Genomic DNA, 17791 nt, shown 5'->3' with positions numbered 1-17791 from the left:
CTCCGCAAAAGGCAGTAGCTATGTCGGCAGGAAAAGCTCTGCCACCGACATACTGCAGTCTACACAGGGGGTTACGATCAATATAACCACGTTGATAGAGGTGCGAAAAATCCACAACAGTAAGCAACATAGTTATTCCAAAGAATGTATGTAGTACAGACCTGGCCTTTGTGACCCTGGATGGCAGCTCAGCAAGAGAAACCCTGGAGCCAACATTACTTTAATAAATACAGCTTTACTAAACATGTTGCTTTCTATGCCCTTAAAAATATTTAGTTGTAGACTGCTACGATGGACGATGTTTATTGTTATTACCATTTAGACTGATGTTACAGACAGACTTATGTTTGCAACCTTACAAATAAGGGAATTTAAAAAATAGTAAGAGTAATTTATGCACAAACCTGTAGGAAGAAACACTCACCTGTGCTGGTCAGCCATAACCATTGGCATTAGTGTGTAGACAGCAGTTTCATTATCTGTGCAGAAATTAGATTATTCAGTTACCATAAAATCTTATGTGTAAATTTATCCAGTAGTTATTGTCTGTTTTTAGAAGTTACTGTAGATGAATAGACTATTTACACTGTATGACAGATCTATATATAGATCTGACTGAAATAAATTACTGAACATTCTAAAAGAAAAGCTACTGCTTTTTAACATATTTATATGGAAAATATGTTAAAATAATATTTTATGATGTAGTTGTGCTATTATTGTGAAAGCAAACTGTTCTTTCTAAATAAGAAAAATGTACGTTGCTAATTTTATTTTTAGTTTTTAATTTTTTTGTCTATCCTTTTATCCTTCTGATTGCTGGTAAGTTCTAATTACTGAATTGTCTCAGAATCATGTAAGTTAATTTAAAAGCGAAGGATATTTTAGATTTCCTGTATTTACATATTATTTCTACAGTTGTGTTACTGATGTTACTAAAAATGATTTTTTTTCCAAATCTAATCTACTTAACACTATTAATGCTGTCAACTTTTTTGTCTCAACTTATACACTGAAAAATAGTCTATTTCCCCCTTTTGTTTCTAGACCTCTCTCTCTGGTTCTGACAAAACCTGGTTCTGGTTCTGACTAGCACAAAACTACAGTGTTTGGGTTCAAACACTTCAGTAGAATTACTGCTGAGGGAATTCTGCACCAAAATATAAAAATTCAGCACACAATATTTTAAAATTCTGTAAAATTCTGCATATTTTATTTGTCAAATAAATATGGGAGCGCCTACATGGCAGTGGGAAGCATGGGTCAATGGATGGGAGACCACCCTGCAGCCCTCCCGCCCCGCGACATGGACTCAACGGTGAGGCTGTACCTGACCCTGACAGTGCAAGGTCTGGGCCTGGCCCAGAAACACCCTAGGGCCCTGCACCTCCACACCAAGATAGCGAGCAAGAGGAATAGAGTCTCACATGCACGCCCAGCCTTGGCCTCCAATCCAGGTGTATGGCAAGCAGGCTCAGCCTGGCAGGATCCAAGTGTGGAGGGATTTAGTATGGGTGGGATCCAGGTGAGGGGCAAGCTGGATGCACAGGGACTCATGGGGGGGGGGGGGGGTCTGAGTGCAGCAGAAGGGGATGGGGATTCAGCAGGGTGGGAATGGAGGGGATAAGCTCAGTGGGAGATGGGTCTGGATGCTGGGGAACTGGAGCTTGGTGTCCAGGTGCAGCTGGTTGTGGCTCAGTGGGGTGGAGGTCCAGGTGCAGGGAGTTCATCAGGGTAGTTCAGGTGCAGAGGACGTGGGCTCATCAGGGGGAACGGAGGTAGAGGTCCAGATGCAGGGGGAGATGCTCAGTGGGAGGGTTCTGGGTGCAGGTGACTTGGGAGGGGGAGGTTGGGTGGACTGGGGAGCAACTCCCAGTACAATGGCGCCTCCCCCAGCAGCTGAAGAACGATATGGGAAGGAAGCGGGAGGAGGGGTACACCTTATGAGGTTTCTGGGGGTGGGTCTGAACCATCCCTAGCCGCTCCTTGCAGGGGAAGAGGAAGTCCTGTCCTCCCCTGCCCCCAGTCTAGCCAGGACTAGCAGCTGAGCCTGGTGCAGGGTAGGAGCCACTGACCAGGGCATCCCTAACCCCCCCTCCCCAAGATTTCTCTCACCACCAGATGCTCCAGGTGCCCAAAATGACACACCCGTGCTATTGAGGAGGGGCACGTGACTGCTCTTGCAGCTTCCCTTTGCTTCCCAATCGGAAGTCTTTTTTTTTTTTCTGCAGGGAAGCAAAGAAATCTGCAGGGGACATTAATTCCGCGTACGTGCAGTGGTGCAGAATTCCCCCAGGAGTATGGGAATATTATTGTTTTAAAAAGATAATGCTTTTAAGAAAATGTAAACAAAACAAAACCCAAAACATTTTATTGCAATACCTAAACTGATTTTTGATATACTATAAGATATGAAGGAATCAAAATATTCAGCATTAACAAAAGAATATAAATAGAAACAGGTGAATTAGTATGAAATATACTTTGTAAATGCTTTTTCTCTAGTAATTTTAAACTTGGCTCAGAAACTTAAGACTGGTCTTACTCCATATACAGTTTGTGCCAATTTAGAAACAGACATATAGCAATTAAATCTGCACAACCTCTCTTAAGCATCTTTATACCAGTGTAACTGCTTCCATACTAGATGGTTGGGCAGATTTAACTGTGACAATTAACCAATATAGTTAAATCACTATAAAAACTGTGCATAGACAAGCTCTTAGAAAGGGTGGGTTAGGGTTGGTTTTGTGAAGTTTTTGGTAAATCCAGCCCTTAAGAGGAATTAGTAAACAAAGTCCTATTTATTCAAAGAACAGGTACAGCACAAAGAAGAGAGAAATCTTTTCTTTACTTAGCTAAATAATGAAACTTACGATGTGACTCTTATTTGTCCATGAAATTAACCTTTTTATTCAACCTTTGTGCAGAGTGATATACGCTTGAAGACAAAGAGTATATATATTTTAAACTCCGTTTAGTCCTGCACAGCCAACACAACTAAGAGTGAATGAGCTGGATTCTCTTCCATTTTGCATATCAGCAACAGAACTTGTTTACTATTGAAGATTTTGGGGATGTTCTAGTATCACTAAGGGCATAATTTTCCCTGAAGAACCATTATTACTAGTAAAAAGAACAGGAGTACTTGTGGCACCTTAGAGACTAACAAAGTTATTAGAGCATAAGCTTATTGTTAGTCTCTAAGGTGCCACAAGTACTCCTGTTCTTTTTGCGGATACAGACTAACACAGCTGCTGCTCTGAAACCTGTCATTATTACTAGTGATGATGCTGGAGATGAAAACGCAATTTGACTCAAAGCCCTGGTTGAGTTTGCAGGGCTGTCAGTTATTAAAAAACAAAACACTGATTTACTTGTAAAGTGTGAATATTTTGTAACAAAATTAAGCAATGAACAAAGCCCTACAATGTCTTTTTTTTTTTTAATTAAGGAATGACAAGTCAGAGTAGACACAAAGCCTTGCATTAAAACTGTTTAAAGAGATATCTGCCTACTCATTACTGATGAGTGGAAGTCTTTTTCCTGCCAAGTTGAGGGGGCCTAAGCCATTAGCTTCTGAGAATTAAAGCTTTCATTTAAAAATGAAGTTTCTATCCATTACAGATTACAACAACGTTCTAAACATGAACAGATAGTATCTTCCTGAGTCTGCAGATGAAAAAAAAACTCATGCCTCTACACAGATTTCCCAAACAGCTGCAGAATGAAAATAAGGGCTTGTCTGCACACAGACATTGCATCAGTTTAACATAACCTGGTTTAAATCAGTACAACTTATGCACCTGAACTCTTCTGTATCAATTTATAACTGATGTGAAGAAGGGCTCTTTGTAACTTTGAAAGCTTGTCTCTCTCATCAACAGAAGTTGGTTCAAGAAAAAAATATTCCCTCACACATCTTGTCTCTCTAATGCCTAGGACCAACCCAACTAAGACAACATTGCATAGAACTGTTTATGTCAATTCAGAGCACACCTGCGTATTGTCCACGCAAAGTTGCAACAGTTTAACCAAGTCAGTATAATTGAAGGTTATATGATTTGATGTCAGTACAACTTCCTGTTTAGACCAAGCTTAAAAGGATTATTCAGTTTTTACTGCTGCTCTTCAGAAGCTAGAGGTTAACTCCTTTCCCCCTCAGTATTCTTTATTTGTTTTACCATAGTAACTAAAAGCATGAGGGAAGACTCCCCAGAGTAGCCAGGATGCTTGAGGCAGGGCGAGGGGGAGGAAGAGGAAAAGAAATTCTTCCTCCCTTCCAGTAGGAAAAGAGAGGAATGGAAAGCCACTAGCCAGAGAACAGTGTAAAACAAGCCCCTTAGTAGGGTCCAGGGACAGTACTCAGTAAGGTTGTCCAAACTACAAGCGCTACAGTGCCACAGCTATGCCACTGTCATGCTTGTAGCGTAGACAACAAGGGAAGGGTTTTTTCCACTGCTGTAGTAAATCCATCCCCTCAAGAGGTGCTAGCTAGGTCAATAGAAGAATTGTTCTATCTACTTAGTGGTATCCACCCTGGGTCAACTGAACTACATCTTTTTTCACATCCCTGAGCAACGTAGCTAAATTAACCTACATTTTAGGTGCAGACCAGGTTTCAGAATCCCAGTCATCCTTCCCATGCCCAAAAGCAGCTTGGTGGGGCCTGGACTGGACTTCTCACTGGACTCTGCCCTGGTCCTAGCTCGCGATCCCAAGCTATTGCCCATAGGGGCATCGAGTCCTAGATTGATGCCCGAGGTGGCAGGACACGTCCCAAGTTTTTCCAAGAAGTTGGCACAGGCATCATGGCCGGCCGGCCCCTCCTGACTGATGGCGACGTGCCAGGAGAAGCCAGTCCCCGGGGCAAGCCGGGCTGCGGTGAGGGGCGCCGCAGGGAAACGCCCGCCGGTGTCCCCCGCCCCGGCGCAGATACGGGGGCTGTCAGGCGGGGGGTCATGGGGTTGTAAGTCTCTGTACTCGGAAGCGGGGCAGGCCCCGGGGCCAGCTGCTGCAGCGAGTCACCCCGCGCGGGGAGCCGCCGGCCGGCCGGCGGGGGAACGCAGCTCCCGCTGCTGAGCGGGCACGGGCTCCCCTCGCCGGGGGATGGCGCTGGACCGAGGGACCCCCCGCGCCCCTCTTACCCTCGGGCAGCTCCACGGTGCGGGCGCGGCGCAGGGACCTGGTGAGACGGTTGAGCTGCTCCATGGCTCTCTCCATCCTCGGGGGGCCCCGCTCCGCCCAGAGCCGCTGACCCGCCTCAGCCCATCGCGGCGCCGGTTGTGTGAGGCCAGAGCGGAGCCCACGGCCCTCTGCGCAGGCTCACACTCACACGGTCCCAGAGCCGCGGCGCATGCGCGCTCCTACGCGCGTGCCCACCAGCGGAAGGGCGCCTCATTGAAGTGGCTGCCCTTACCCGCAACCGCGCCCCGCCCACCCAGCGTTGCCAACACTACTACGGGGGGAGGACGAGGAGCGGGGGCGTGGTTAGGAGCTGTGGGCGGGGCAGGAGCCGAGGGGTGTGACCGGTAGGAGTGTCAGGAGCTGGGGGTGCGAGTGAGTGAGTGAGTGAGGAAGGTGCAGATGCAGATGCTGCTCTCTCCCTTCGCTTTGGAGGCCGGGGCCCGAGAAGCGCAGAGGGAGCAAACTGTCCAGAGGCTTATACTGAGCCATCCCTGTAGTGCCTCCCCCCACTCTTCGGTTTCCTTCCCATGTCCGCAAGTACTGGAGGGTGCTTGTGTCGCTGTGTGCTGTTGCGAGAAGACTGCGTCCCCCGGTGATTGTGCGTTGTGGAATAGGAAATGAATTTGGCTATCAGGTGACTGAATAAAGATCATAGTGGACACCAGAAGAAATTGCACGGAATTATGCAATTACTGGGTGTAGAGCTGAACCTGCAAATATGCATGAGTTACACCTTACTGCTATGAGTAATCCAACTGAAATCAGTATAACTACTCCCAGTAAAGGTCAGACTTACGTAAGTGTAAACAGTATCAGACCCCCAAGATACTGCTAAAATTCTTTGAGTAGGTCCCTTCTTTTTAAGTAGATTATTTTCACAAAAGGATATTAGAAAACTTGAGTGATATTAGCATTAAGAATACTGAAGAAAACGAGGCAGCAGTAGTCAGGTATGAAGATGACGTTGATGACTGACTTGAAAAGGATTTCTGCAGTGAAAAAGGGGAGTTAAGGGCAGATTTGGGAGCTATTACAAGAGATTAAAACCATCAGGATTTAATAACAGTAACCATAATGCAACAGAGAATAGAGTGACATGAGAAGTAGAGAACAGATGAACACATGAAAATACATACTTTCAAAACCTATTATTTGTTTCTTGTATTGCAGTAGAAAATAGAGGTCCCAATCAAGGATCATTGAACTAAGTATTGTATATACATAAAAGTCTAAAAAACTGAGGGGGGGGGAATCATGTTAAAAAAAGAAAATATAGAATTGATGTGGAGCCACACAAACATATACATAACTGATGTAGTAAGTTTTAATATTGAAAAATGACATTAAAAGTAATTTACCAAGGATAAAATGTACTGGCAATGCTGAAAAGTCCACTCCATTTTTGTACAAGTAAATGCAATTTTACAAAATATTCACAGTGTTATAAAAAATTGTATAATACATTTTTAAATAAATTTATGTAGCATGTAAGCTATTTTGAAAGTCCTAACAAAGTTATCTACAGATGCAGCCTGATGATTACACATAGAAATATAAATGAAAGGCTACATATAAACACGATAAATGAAATGGCTGTTAACAAAGCACATATTTTGTTGACTCAAAGGAATTAGTTAAAAGTATGCACAAGTAGCTGGTCTGTTTCTTAGTCAATTGTGTACTTGCATATAACTGTTTAGCATGCTTAACTAATTTTAAGAAGTTAAGAATGATCAACTATAAGTGCATAGTTTTGTGTGCCCAACTTTAAATATTTGACTATATTATGTTTACATTTTTGATCAATCTAAAAGAGGAAAAATTATGGTATCCTGTGTCAATCCAATCCTGACTTAACAAAACTCTGGATGTTTATAGCCAGACTGCAGTCAACTCTTAGCCCTGGTCTACACTACAGAATTAGGTCGATGTAAAGCAGCTTATATTGACCTAACTCTGTAAGTATCTACACTAAACTGTTGCTCCCACTGATGTAACTCGCCCACTACACTGATTTAATAACTCCAACTCCTTGGGAGGTGTAAAGTCAATGTTAATGTAGTTAGGTCAACGCAATGTCAGTGTAGACACTGCATTACTTACATCAGCTGTTGCTACCTTTCAGAAATCATCCCACAATGCCCCACACCAACAGTAAAATCAGTGCAATCACTCCTGGTGAGGACAACACAAGGAACATAGTTTGGACATGCAAAAGCAATTTAATTACTGTCGTGGCTGTACGTTGATGTAACTTAGGTCAACATAATTTTGTCATGTAAACATACCCTTAGAAGTTATCAGATGGCTTCTAGTTTTTGTGTCATGTTTATTCACAACATTTTTAAAAAGTAATTGAGATGCTGATTGTGCAGACAAGACTATAAAGTAAACACCCCATTGATGATGAATAAGGGAAATTCACACTTTCTAAGGCTCAGTTTTCCTTTACATATAACATAAAAATAAAGCAGATGTTTAAATTCTGAAGGCTGCCTTCAACAAGAGAAAAAAAGGTAGAAATGAAATGAAAGATTATACTCAGTCTACACTACAGAGTTAGGTCGACATAAGCTGCCTTATCTCGACCTAACTATGTCAGTGTCTACACTACACCCTTGCTCCTGCCGATGTAAGTGCCATACCTCCAGCGGTGCTGGAACAGTTTTTATAGTGGGGGTGTTGAGAGCCATTTAACCAAACTGTAAGCCTTGTATATAATGAAAACCGCTTCAAGCCAGGGGTTGTGGCAGCACCCCTAACTCCTGCACCTATGCTTACTACACCGACATAATAACTCCACCTCCACAAGAAGCGTAGGGCTTATGTTGGTGTAGTTAGGGCGACACGGTGTCTGTGTAGACACTGCATTCCTTACATAGGCTGCTGGCTGTCTTGTCAATTTCACAACTCCCCTGGAGGAGCCATGGAATTGACAAGAAAGCCAACTGCCAGCGGGACTGCTGCCAGGTCTCCCCGCTCCAAGCCAGGCTGCCACCCAGGCTCCCAGCTTCGGCTGTCACCCGGGCTCCCCACTGCTCGGTAGGAGCCCTGTTGCCCCCCAAGCTACCCACTCCCTGCTGGGAGCACTGCAGCCAGTTGGATGCCGGGCACAGATCTCCCCGCCGGAGACAAGAAGCCCTGGGCGGCTGCCCCCTTCCACCTCTCTTCTGGCTGGGAGTGGGGAGGCAAGAAACGCTGGGGAGCAGCTGGGCTCATGGTGGGGAGCTGCGCAGAGCTGAGAGCCCTGGCTTTCAGCCGCCCCACACTGCTCCTCTTCAGTCGGTGGAAGTGTTCCTAGTAAACACATGCACCACTGACAGAAGGAAGGTAGTGTGGACATCAGCCACAGCCGTAAATACTGAGGTGGCTGTAGGTCAACCTAACATAGTGTAACCCACACAGCTCCTGGGTGTGGTGTTCTGTCCTATGTAAGGTGCCACCAAACTCCTTGTTGTTTTTGTAGATACAGACTAACACGGCTACCCCCTGATACTTGTCCTATGTAGTGGCACTGAGACCACTTAGAGAGAGAGTAATGAGTCTGCTCTACAGCCTTATTTAAGAGCTACATGGCTTTTAGCTCATGAAGTAGAGGTTCATGCACTAAGCTCCAGAGGCCCCAGATTTGATCCCGATGACCGAGGTCTATTGATGTTACAACTGGGTGCTCGTCTGGGATTTCAACTGGGAAGTATCTCAAGCTCGGGATGCGCTTCCTCAGCTAAGGGAAGTATGTAACCCATACACCTCCTGGTTGTGGTGTTCTGTCCCATTTACTGGTACTGAGACCACTTAGAGAGAGAGCACTTAATGAGTCTGCTCTATGGCTTTAGCTAAGAGCCACATAGCTCTTGGCTCATACACTAGGCTCCAGAGGTCCCAGGTTTGATCCCACCCGCCGACAACCAGGGTCTGTCGGTGTTACAATAGGTCTGCTTAAGATTGTAGTGAAGACATGCCCTTAGAAAAAAGGGAAACACTGGCCATTTCAAGAGATCTGTAGCAGGGAGAGGAAGGATGGTCTAGTGGTTAGGGTTCCAAGCCATAGCATAGGAGATGTGGGTTCAGTTCCGTGTTGTGTGGCTTGGGCAAACCTCACTTCCCTAACTGTAAAATGGGGGATAACAGCACTTCTTCCTTTCTCACGAGTGCTGTGAGGATGAATACATTCAAGATTATAAGGTGCTCAGAGACTGAGATAATGGAGGTCAGATACCTCACCTTAGATAGACATGGATGAATGTGGATCTATGACTTTAAGGACTTATTTGAAAAATACTTCCTGATTTTATTCAAACCCTAAGTATTTAAATGTATGCTATTATTGTGTTCCAAATATTTGCCCAAAAATATAATAATATCTAAAATATGATGAAACAACAGTTAATCACAGAAAGATAAACAGTCTATCCACTCTAAGTACTTCAGCTCTTATTTTAAAATTCCTGGGCTGAATATGGAGTTTAAATTTACAAATTTTTCTATAGTTATCCCAAATCACATGCATCCAGAAAGGAGGATTAAATGCCTTGAAAAGTATCAATTCTAGTTGTTAAGTGAATTGAGCACCTCTTGAAAGCCTGAATATTTGAAATAGGAAAGAAAACAAACTTTCTTATTAAAATTTCACCAAATACAGTTATTTTACTTTTACATTAATTCAATTAATGAACAAAGGTCACAGCATCAAAAGAACACTAATGCAGTGGAAAGCAGCAAGATGTATTAGCAAGAGTACCGTAAGCAAGACATGAGAAGTAATTCTTCTGCTCTACTCCACGCTGATTAGGTCTCAACTGGAGTATTGTGTCCAGTTGGGCACCACATTTCAGGAAAGATGTGGACAAATTGGAGAAAGTCCTGAGAAGAGCAACAAAAATGATTAAAGGTCTAGAAAACATGACCTATGAGGAAAGATTGAAAAAATTGGGTTTGTTTAATCGGGAGAAGAGAAGACATAAGGGACATGATAACAGTTTTCAAGTACATAAAAGATTGTTACAAGGAGGAGGGAGAAAAATTGTTCTTAACCTCTGAGGATAGGACAAGACGCAATGGGCTAAAATTGCAGCAAGGGCGGTTTAGGTTGAACATTAGGAAAAACTTTCTCACTGTCAAGTGGTTAAACACTGGAATAAATTGCCTAGAAATCTCCATCATTGGGGATTTTTAAGAGCAGGTTGGACAAACACCTGTCAGGGATGTTCTAGATCAGGGATCGGCCGATCACCGCTCCGACTGGCCGCGGTTTGCTGCTCCAGACCAATGGGGGCGGCGGGAAGTGGCACGGGCCAAGGGATGTGCGGGCCGCTGCTTCCCGCCGCCCCCATTGGCCTGGAGTGGTGAACCGCAGCCAGTTGGAGCCATGATCGGCCGAACCTGCGGACATGGCAGGTAAAAAAAACGGCCCGGCCTGCCAGGGTGCTTACCGTGGTGGGCCACGTGCCAAAGGTTGCCGATCCCTGGTCTAGATAATACTTAGTCCTGCCTTGAGTGCAGGGGACTGGACTAGATGACCTCTCGAGGTCCCTTCCAGTTCTATGATTCCATGATTCTAAGAACTGTCAGGAGGCATTATTGGCTGGCTGGGCTGCCAAACCAAAGCATCCATGTTGGTATTGCCAGCACTGCTACAATTGCAAAGCTTGATTGTAACACACAACACAGCCAAAAAGAGCTTGCAGTGGTGCACAGGGCTTCACAGCACTATTGTGGTTGCACTTGTCCTGAGTCTTCTATGCATCAGTGCTAGTGTAAATATCAAACTCTGGAACAGCAATTGCACCAATTCAGTTGGTGGTCTCACAGTGCACTGGATACCACCAAGGTGGCATCTCTGGTTGAGTTTCTGTACTGCGATGCTTAGCAGTCCTGTTTTTGGGTCTCTCACACATGCAAAGAGGGCCCCACAAACTTAGCTTTCATTGCCCACATTTTTCACCAGCACTCTGTGTGTTCTCTATTTTCTAGTGCAAACTTTGGAGCTGTGATCATGACTTCTCAAAAGAAACCTTCCTATGACTGTGCTACTAGTTTGCCCAAGCTCGTGGTCAGCTTTGGGGTGATACAGATCCAGACCCTGCTGAACTCCGGTGACTGAGCATCTAGCCCAGATGGGTATTAGGTATTCTGAGATGGAGGCCTTGGATTTTCTTACTGCACTGTAAGTGTGGTACAGAAAATCCTGGGACTCAAATAGATACTTAGGAGCCAGGAAGAAAACCAGTTGTTTTTATTGTGAATTTGAGAGGAGGCTCAGCACTTGGACATCTGTGGTGCCAGAGTGAATTGTGGAGAGCATCAAGGTTGTGCCTGTAAGCCAAGGTCTGCATGAGCTCTCCCCTGCCATCTATTGATGAACTGGGGAGAAAGACCGCAGGAGCAGACCATATGTGCACAGACACACCTACTATGCCTAGGTGAACAGCTTTGTCCAAGTGATCCATTTTGGGTTTAAATTCCATTTAGTATTGTGCACAGGGGTTATGAAATGTTGTTATCCTCATTGTACAACTAAAGGGAGCAGAACTATACTTAATATGCTCTAATTGAGGTGTCATCCTACTTGAACCTCACTAAGCAAATCCAAGTAAAAGTCAGAGGAGGTGTTCTTATCTGGGCATAAGGAATCTGTTAAAACAGTCCTAGATAGGGTGACCAGACAGCAAGTGTGAAAAATCAGGATGGGGTGGGGGGTAATAGGAGCCTATATAAGAAAAAGACCCAAAAATCGGGACTGTCCCTATAAAATCGGGACATCTGGTCACCCTAGTCCTAGATACTATTTGACCCCTTGCCCCTCCTCCAGTGCTTAAAGATGGAGCTGATAAGGATCAGCTTAGAGTCCTTGTTTCGAATCACTAGAGCTGAAAACACTGATGGGCAGGTCTGGGGGTGGGAGGATGAACCTTAGACCTGGTGTGGAGATAGTATTGCAGTGAAAGGAAACACAGAGGCTGCAACAGCAATGAGTTCCCCCATTACTCAGTGAAATCACTAAGAACTGGTCTAAGTGCAGAACCTCAGAAAACAGCATCACAGCCAGAGGCACCAGTCAGCAGCAGAGTGAGCAATGGCAACAGCAGAGGCATTACTCGAACCTCCCCTTCAGGGATGGGAGGTGAACCCATGTGAATGCACCCCTGAATTCTGAGATTTTGCTGACCTCGGACAACCAACTGTGAGTAAGGAGCAGAAGGAAAGGAGAGTGGCATGTTAAAGGGACCTTAGTCCATCAGACATTCAAGCTGCAAGGTGGGAAACTGAGCAGAGGACACTGCCCAAGATGCTGTGGGACAGATGTTTACTTATGATGTGCATCCTTTTGAATTGTTGAGGTGTTTTCCTAAATTAATTATTATATCCTTCTGCTCTTAGTAAGTCTTCTTTTGTTATAAACTGATTAAGTGCTTGTGAGTGGGGCAGTATTGCCCCTTGGTGGTGTGTAGTTTTCTCAGATTGCTGGGTTGGGGCTCGATCCTCTTCTGTTTTGTAATGTTAAGAAGAACCCCTCAATATAGAACCCAGCCCTTTTCCTGCCGACACTACCTGGCAGAAGGGTTACAAGGTCTCTGCATGCTCCGGGATGGATTTTCTGGGTCCCACCATTGTCCAACACCGCTTCACTAAGTCCCCCTTTCCTACAGTATAGCAGATGCAGCAAGGCCCTCCTCTTCCCTCATTCACTTGATTCTGCTTCCTGAACTTTGCCACATTCCACTTTGTTCCATCACCATTAGCTGCCTGGGCTGTTGTTCCCAGCAAGCATGGAAGCACTGAGCAAACTGTGCACAGTGATTTGGGATGTGGTATTCCTCACCTAAGCAAATGGTGCAGGCTTCTGGCCAACTGAAGATGGAAAAAGGCATCGACTGCTGCTGCTGTATGGTGTCCAGGGGAGCAGCGTTAATATATAGCATTTCTGTCTTCCCCCAGTTTTGCTATAGCCAATTACTTTTCACGTATGTGTTCATTTCTTACAAGCACTGGGACAGAGAAATAATGGCATGGTGTAAGTAATAGCATTGTCTGCACTAGATTTTAAAGAGAGCTGGGTGTCATCATCGTATTCCTGGTCTCAAAGCCCATTGCATCTCACAATCTGCCCTAATGGTTTAATGTAGAGGTTAAATAAGGCCATGTGTATGCTACAGGGACTATTAATAAAGTCGTGGGATAGAATTTAAAGATTCAGCTCTTCTGTTAAGTTTTAAAGGGATTTTTTTTAATAAATCACAAGATTAAGTGATTGCTTCTCTCTTTTTATTCTGGATTTATGGTGGAAGTTTTTATGTATTCCGCTTCAAGAACACACAATGAATGAAGCAGAAAAGCTTCATGACTGGCACAGATATTTAAGTTATAGTATAGTCTGCAAAAGGTTACATTTGTCACTGAATTTTTTTCAGTTTTAGGAGCATAGTAGAACCCATTTTTAAATGAGTTTAGAATTTGAGACATTCATTTAGTGTGTAGAATACCTGGATGGTTACATCAGTGGTGTAAAATCCTTAGCTAACATCTTTTTAAACAGAGGATGTTGTTTTTCTAAAACATAACTGGTCTGTAACCTGCAGTCAGTCAGGCAGAAAGCTTGCTGGAGGTATAGTCAGTGAACAGATAACAAAAAGTCTGTTCCCTCTCACTGCTCTTCCAGGCACTGCTGTATGTCTCAGGGTTTTTTGCGGACAAGATGGAAGGAACTGTTTGTGAGTTTTAATTTACGTGGCTCTTCGTAAAACATTAATCTGATATAATTTCCATGGATGTCCCTTCCGTCCATGTATGTATTTTGTTTAAGGAAAATAGCCCAGCCAGGAAAGCCTCTGAAGATAAAATAGTATATAAACCATGCAGATTAAAATAAGAAAATTGACAATTAAAAGTATCTTTGAATCATCATTGGTTGTTTACAAACATCACTTAACCAGTCATACCTCCCAACATTCTGTGTCAAAAAACAAAAGAGTAGATTTTATTTTGCATAAAATCACACAAATTACATAAAAGGATTCTTGATTGGAAACTCCAAACTACCAATTAATTAATTATGTGTCTCTCCAGCCCAATATCTGCTCACAGCAATCAATTCTGCATACACACACCCCATACCAACTCTCCACTCACTGCCTTAAATCAATTCTGCACCTCCCAGCAACAAGTCAATTAATTTTGTACTCTCCCCACCCCTCACCTCTGTTCCAATCCCCATCAATTCTGCACTGCCCCCACCCCCAGCCTTTGATCTTCTCATTGCCCCCCAGCACCACTGCTCCTCCTACAGTTGTGGCAGTTTTTTCCCTCCTCCCAGGCCTGAAAAGCAACCCCAGACTTTTCACTCAAACCTCCCACTATCTTTCAGGGGAGGGGAGAGGCAGCTCTTTACCACCACCACCACCACCACCACCATCTCCTTCTCCCCCAGGCAGTTTTAACTTGGGTTGTAGGGAGGATAAGACCAGAATGGGAGGAACAGAGGGGAGCTGACCCACTTTACATGAGGTAGGGAGAAGAAGAAAGCAGAGCTGCCCTGAGTTGCTGGGTATTTATGTTCTCTCCCCACTTGTGAAAATGGTATTAATTCTCTCTACCCTTTACCCAAAAACTTGTGTCAGTCCCACAGTCACTGAGGGGAAAGAAATCTCTCTGACTTTGCTATCTCTCTTTGTTTGCATTCCCCAGCAGGTGGGTGAGGAGGGAAGATAGCAAACCAGTTTTCCCCCGTAGATTTTTCAGCAGACTCTGTAGGAGGGTCTGAACACCCTCAGGGTTGACAACTCTGCTATATATTTGCTTCAGTGGTAAGATTCATTGTCTTCACAGACCAGAATACCCCCTGGATACTGACCCAGTCAAAAGAATAATATGAATTTAAGGATCTTGCCTGTTTTAAATTAAAGCCTTTTATATTTCAAGAGTGCATATGCCAGAAAGTTCTACATCTTTATGCCAACTCAGGCTTGAAGAAGATCAAGCAACTCTCTTTGTGGATAGAAGGAGGGGTTGCTGGCTTCTACCCAGCCTCTGGAGTAGAACAGGTGGGTCAGCTCTAAAAAATTGTAGTACCATCATCTGGAGGCCTGAGCCTTTTGCACAATTTCCTGGGCTGCTGCAGCTCTACCACTATTGCCTGTCAGCTGTCTCTCAGCTGATTGGGGCTCTCCTTGCCAGCCACTGCCTCTTAAGCTTCCTGTAAAGGAGAATTCCATGGTATAAAGGGATTCCACTCAGAATTAACACAGCTTCTGAATGTATAATCTCCTGAGCAGATTCCTCAGTGGGCATTCCTGCCCCCAAACCCAGATTACATCACCCATTCACCTGTGCAGATGATCCTGCATCCAATGCGGAATGCTGTGCTGGCTCTGGGAAAGGTGAGCTGTTCCGCGGGGGTGCAGCTGACTCTGCCTCCCCTCTCAAGTGAGCATGGACAGATCATCAAGTAGAGGATCCCCTCCATATGTGGATCTAAGGGAAATGATCGGGTTCATTGACGGGGTGACTATGCTTGCTTGGTACCAAAATTTACTCAAGAAAGACAAAGATGATAGTCTATTTATGTTTCCTCTGAAGTGATTTATTAGAATTGTAATAATGTTAGTCTTACTGTTTAAGGCCATGTTTAAACAAGCTACATATTTTTTACTAAATTATAAACGGATGTAGCAAAGATGTCTTTGACCACTTTGACTATAGGTATTCCTATGCAGAATTTGGAGTAAGTCTTGTATATGAAGTTGCTAGTGGATGCTTAATGTGCCCTTTTCATGTGCTTTGCAAGTTAGATTCTCAGTTTGTCACTCCTATCCTTGAATCCTTCATAACTTTGCTCAACTACCTCTCCTTCCTTTCATCTTACTCACCTGCTTTCCCTACACCCCTTCTCTCTTACCTTTCTTACACTCTTAGGTTGTGTGCTCCCTACCCTGGGAGAAATCCCCATCATCTTGTCTGCCTGCCTGCTCTCTTCCTTTGAATCCCTCTTTAAAACTCATTTCTATCAGGAATATTTCCTGCTCCCTTCTAACCAATAATTCCCCATCCCCTCCTGTAGCTTCACAGGATTAAGGCACTGAAAGTTGCAAAGGCATGCCTTTCTCCTTGTGTTTCCGCCACTGGAGCGAGAGCTCTTCTGGTGGTTGGTGAGACCTGAAGAGTCCATGTGACTGTTGCTGCCCCAGTAAGTCACTTAGGGTATGTCTACATTATCCACCGGATTGGCGGGCAGCGATCGATCCAGCGGGGGTAGATTTATCGTGTCCAGACGTGTCAACTCCTGTATCCAGCGCCGCGAGAGACGCAGGCAGAGTTGACAGGGGAGCGGCAGCAGTCGACTCACCGGGGTGAAGACACCATGGTAAGTCAACCTAAGTCTGTTGACTTCAGCTATGTTCTTCACGTAGCTGAAGTTACGTAACTTAGATCGATCCCCTCCCCAGTGTAGACCAGGCCTTAATCCAGTACCGTAGAACAGCTCCTGCTGATCATGCAGGTCTGACAGAAGAGTAGGATCCTGACATAACCTGAATTCACCACCCCTGCCTTCCTGCTAATGTTGATGTTTTTGGAGTGAAGGCTTGAATGAAGCCCTAGAAGGCTTCGTGAACAAAGTTATTTGTATTTAATATACACTTATTTGAGGAATAAGAAAGGGAAATAGAGCTCTTACACCTTTAGTGAGGCAGAACACCTGAATATTATTTCAAGCTCTTCTTTGTTAAGAACTTATCAAAATAAAATATTAGAGTCAATTAGATTGCTGACAGACTGAAGGGTGCAAGCTTTTTGGAGAGTATAAATGACAAATGTCAAGTGATAAATGTGCAAATTTTATCAACAATATTTCAGAGTTTCATAGACTTGCCAACTACCAGAGGGAAAAATTGTTGTATCAATGAAAGGTAGAGAGTCACAGCTTATCAAAAGCCCAAGTCTTTTACACAGTGAATGCAATCAGCAGTCTTCTCTTTAGCACAGAGAAAAAGCACATATTAATATATCTATCCAACCTAATAGGATATCTGAAGATGTCATTATCCAGGCATTAAAACGTTTGTTGAAATTTCTCTCTTTCATAATAAATGAAATCAAGTCAGTTATTAGTCCTCTGAGAGATAGTGTTCCTGGGTTTTACAGTAAGTTCATTGTCTATAACCTTGAATATCCTAGAGAGAACAGAAAGGGTATTGCATTTCTTTGCAGAGAGATAATAGTAGAGGACAATTAAAACAATGGACAAGGTTGCACTTATTTTTTATCAGCCTTTATTTCATAGAGATATAAAAGTATGTTATTTCAAGAAAAGTTGAAAGAATTAGTAAGCTTGGAGCTAGCTAGTAAGTCTTATTCCAGACAGATTTGCAGTACAAGTGATTGTGATCTAATTGGGAATTTTTATTTATTTATTTTTTAAAACCTCAGATCTTTGACTTAGCTTTCCCTCTGTGCATTCCCCTCTCTCTCTCTCTCTCACACACACACATGCATGTTCTCTCTCATTAAGCTACTTATACTACCCTTGGAGAAGGCAGAAAAAGAGAAATGTATATTCTTATTTCTAAAGACTTGGAAGGTGCTCAGATACTACCGTGATGGAGGCTGT

General features: G+C 43.9%; 1 protein-coding gene across 2 annotated transcripts in view; it reads right to left on the bottom strand.

Annotated features, from left to right (window-relative positions):
- Positions 1-5350, bottom strand: part of HACE1 (HECT domain and ankyrin repeat containing E3 ubiquitin protein ligase 1) — a 91525-nt gene extending 86175 nt beyond the window's left edge. For both annotated transcript variants that reach the window (XM_034765970.1, XM_034765971.1), the window contains exons 1-2: positions 5148-5350; positions 425-479 (exon numbers count right to left, since the gene is read on the bottom strand). In XM_034765970.1, the coding sequence (XP_034621861.1) occupies positions 425-479; positions 5148-5223 (131 nt within the window). In that variant the 5' untranslated portion in view covers positions 5224-5350. The remainder of the gene's footprint in view (positions 1-424; positions 480-5147) is intronic.
- Between the last annotated feature and the right edge of the window lie 12441 nt (positions 5351-17791).

This window comes from Trachemys scripta, chromosome 3 (genome assembly GCF_013100865.1).
Source record: "Trachemys scripta elegans isolate TJP31775 chromosome 3, CAS_Tse_1.0, whole genome shotgun sequence".
Classification (NCBI taxonomy): Eukaryota; Metazoa; Chordata; order Testudines; family Emydidae; genus Trachemys; species Trachemys scripta.
Note: the sequence above shows the minus strand (reverse complement) of the source record. Positions and strands in the feature narration are given on the sequence as shown.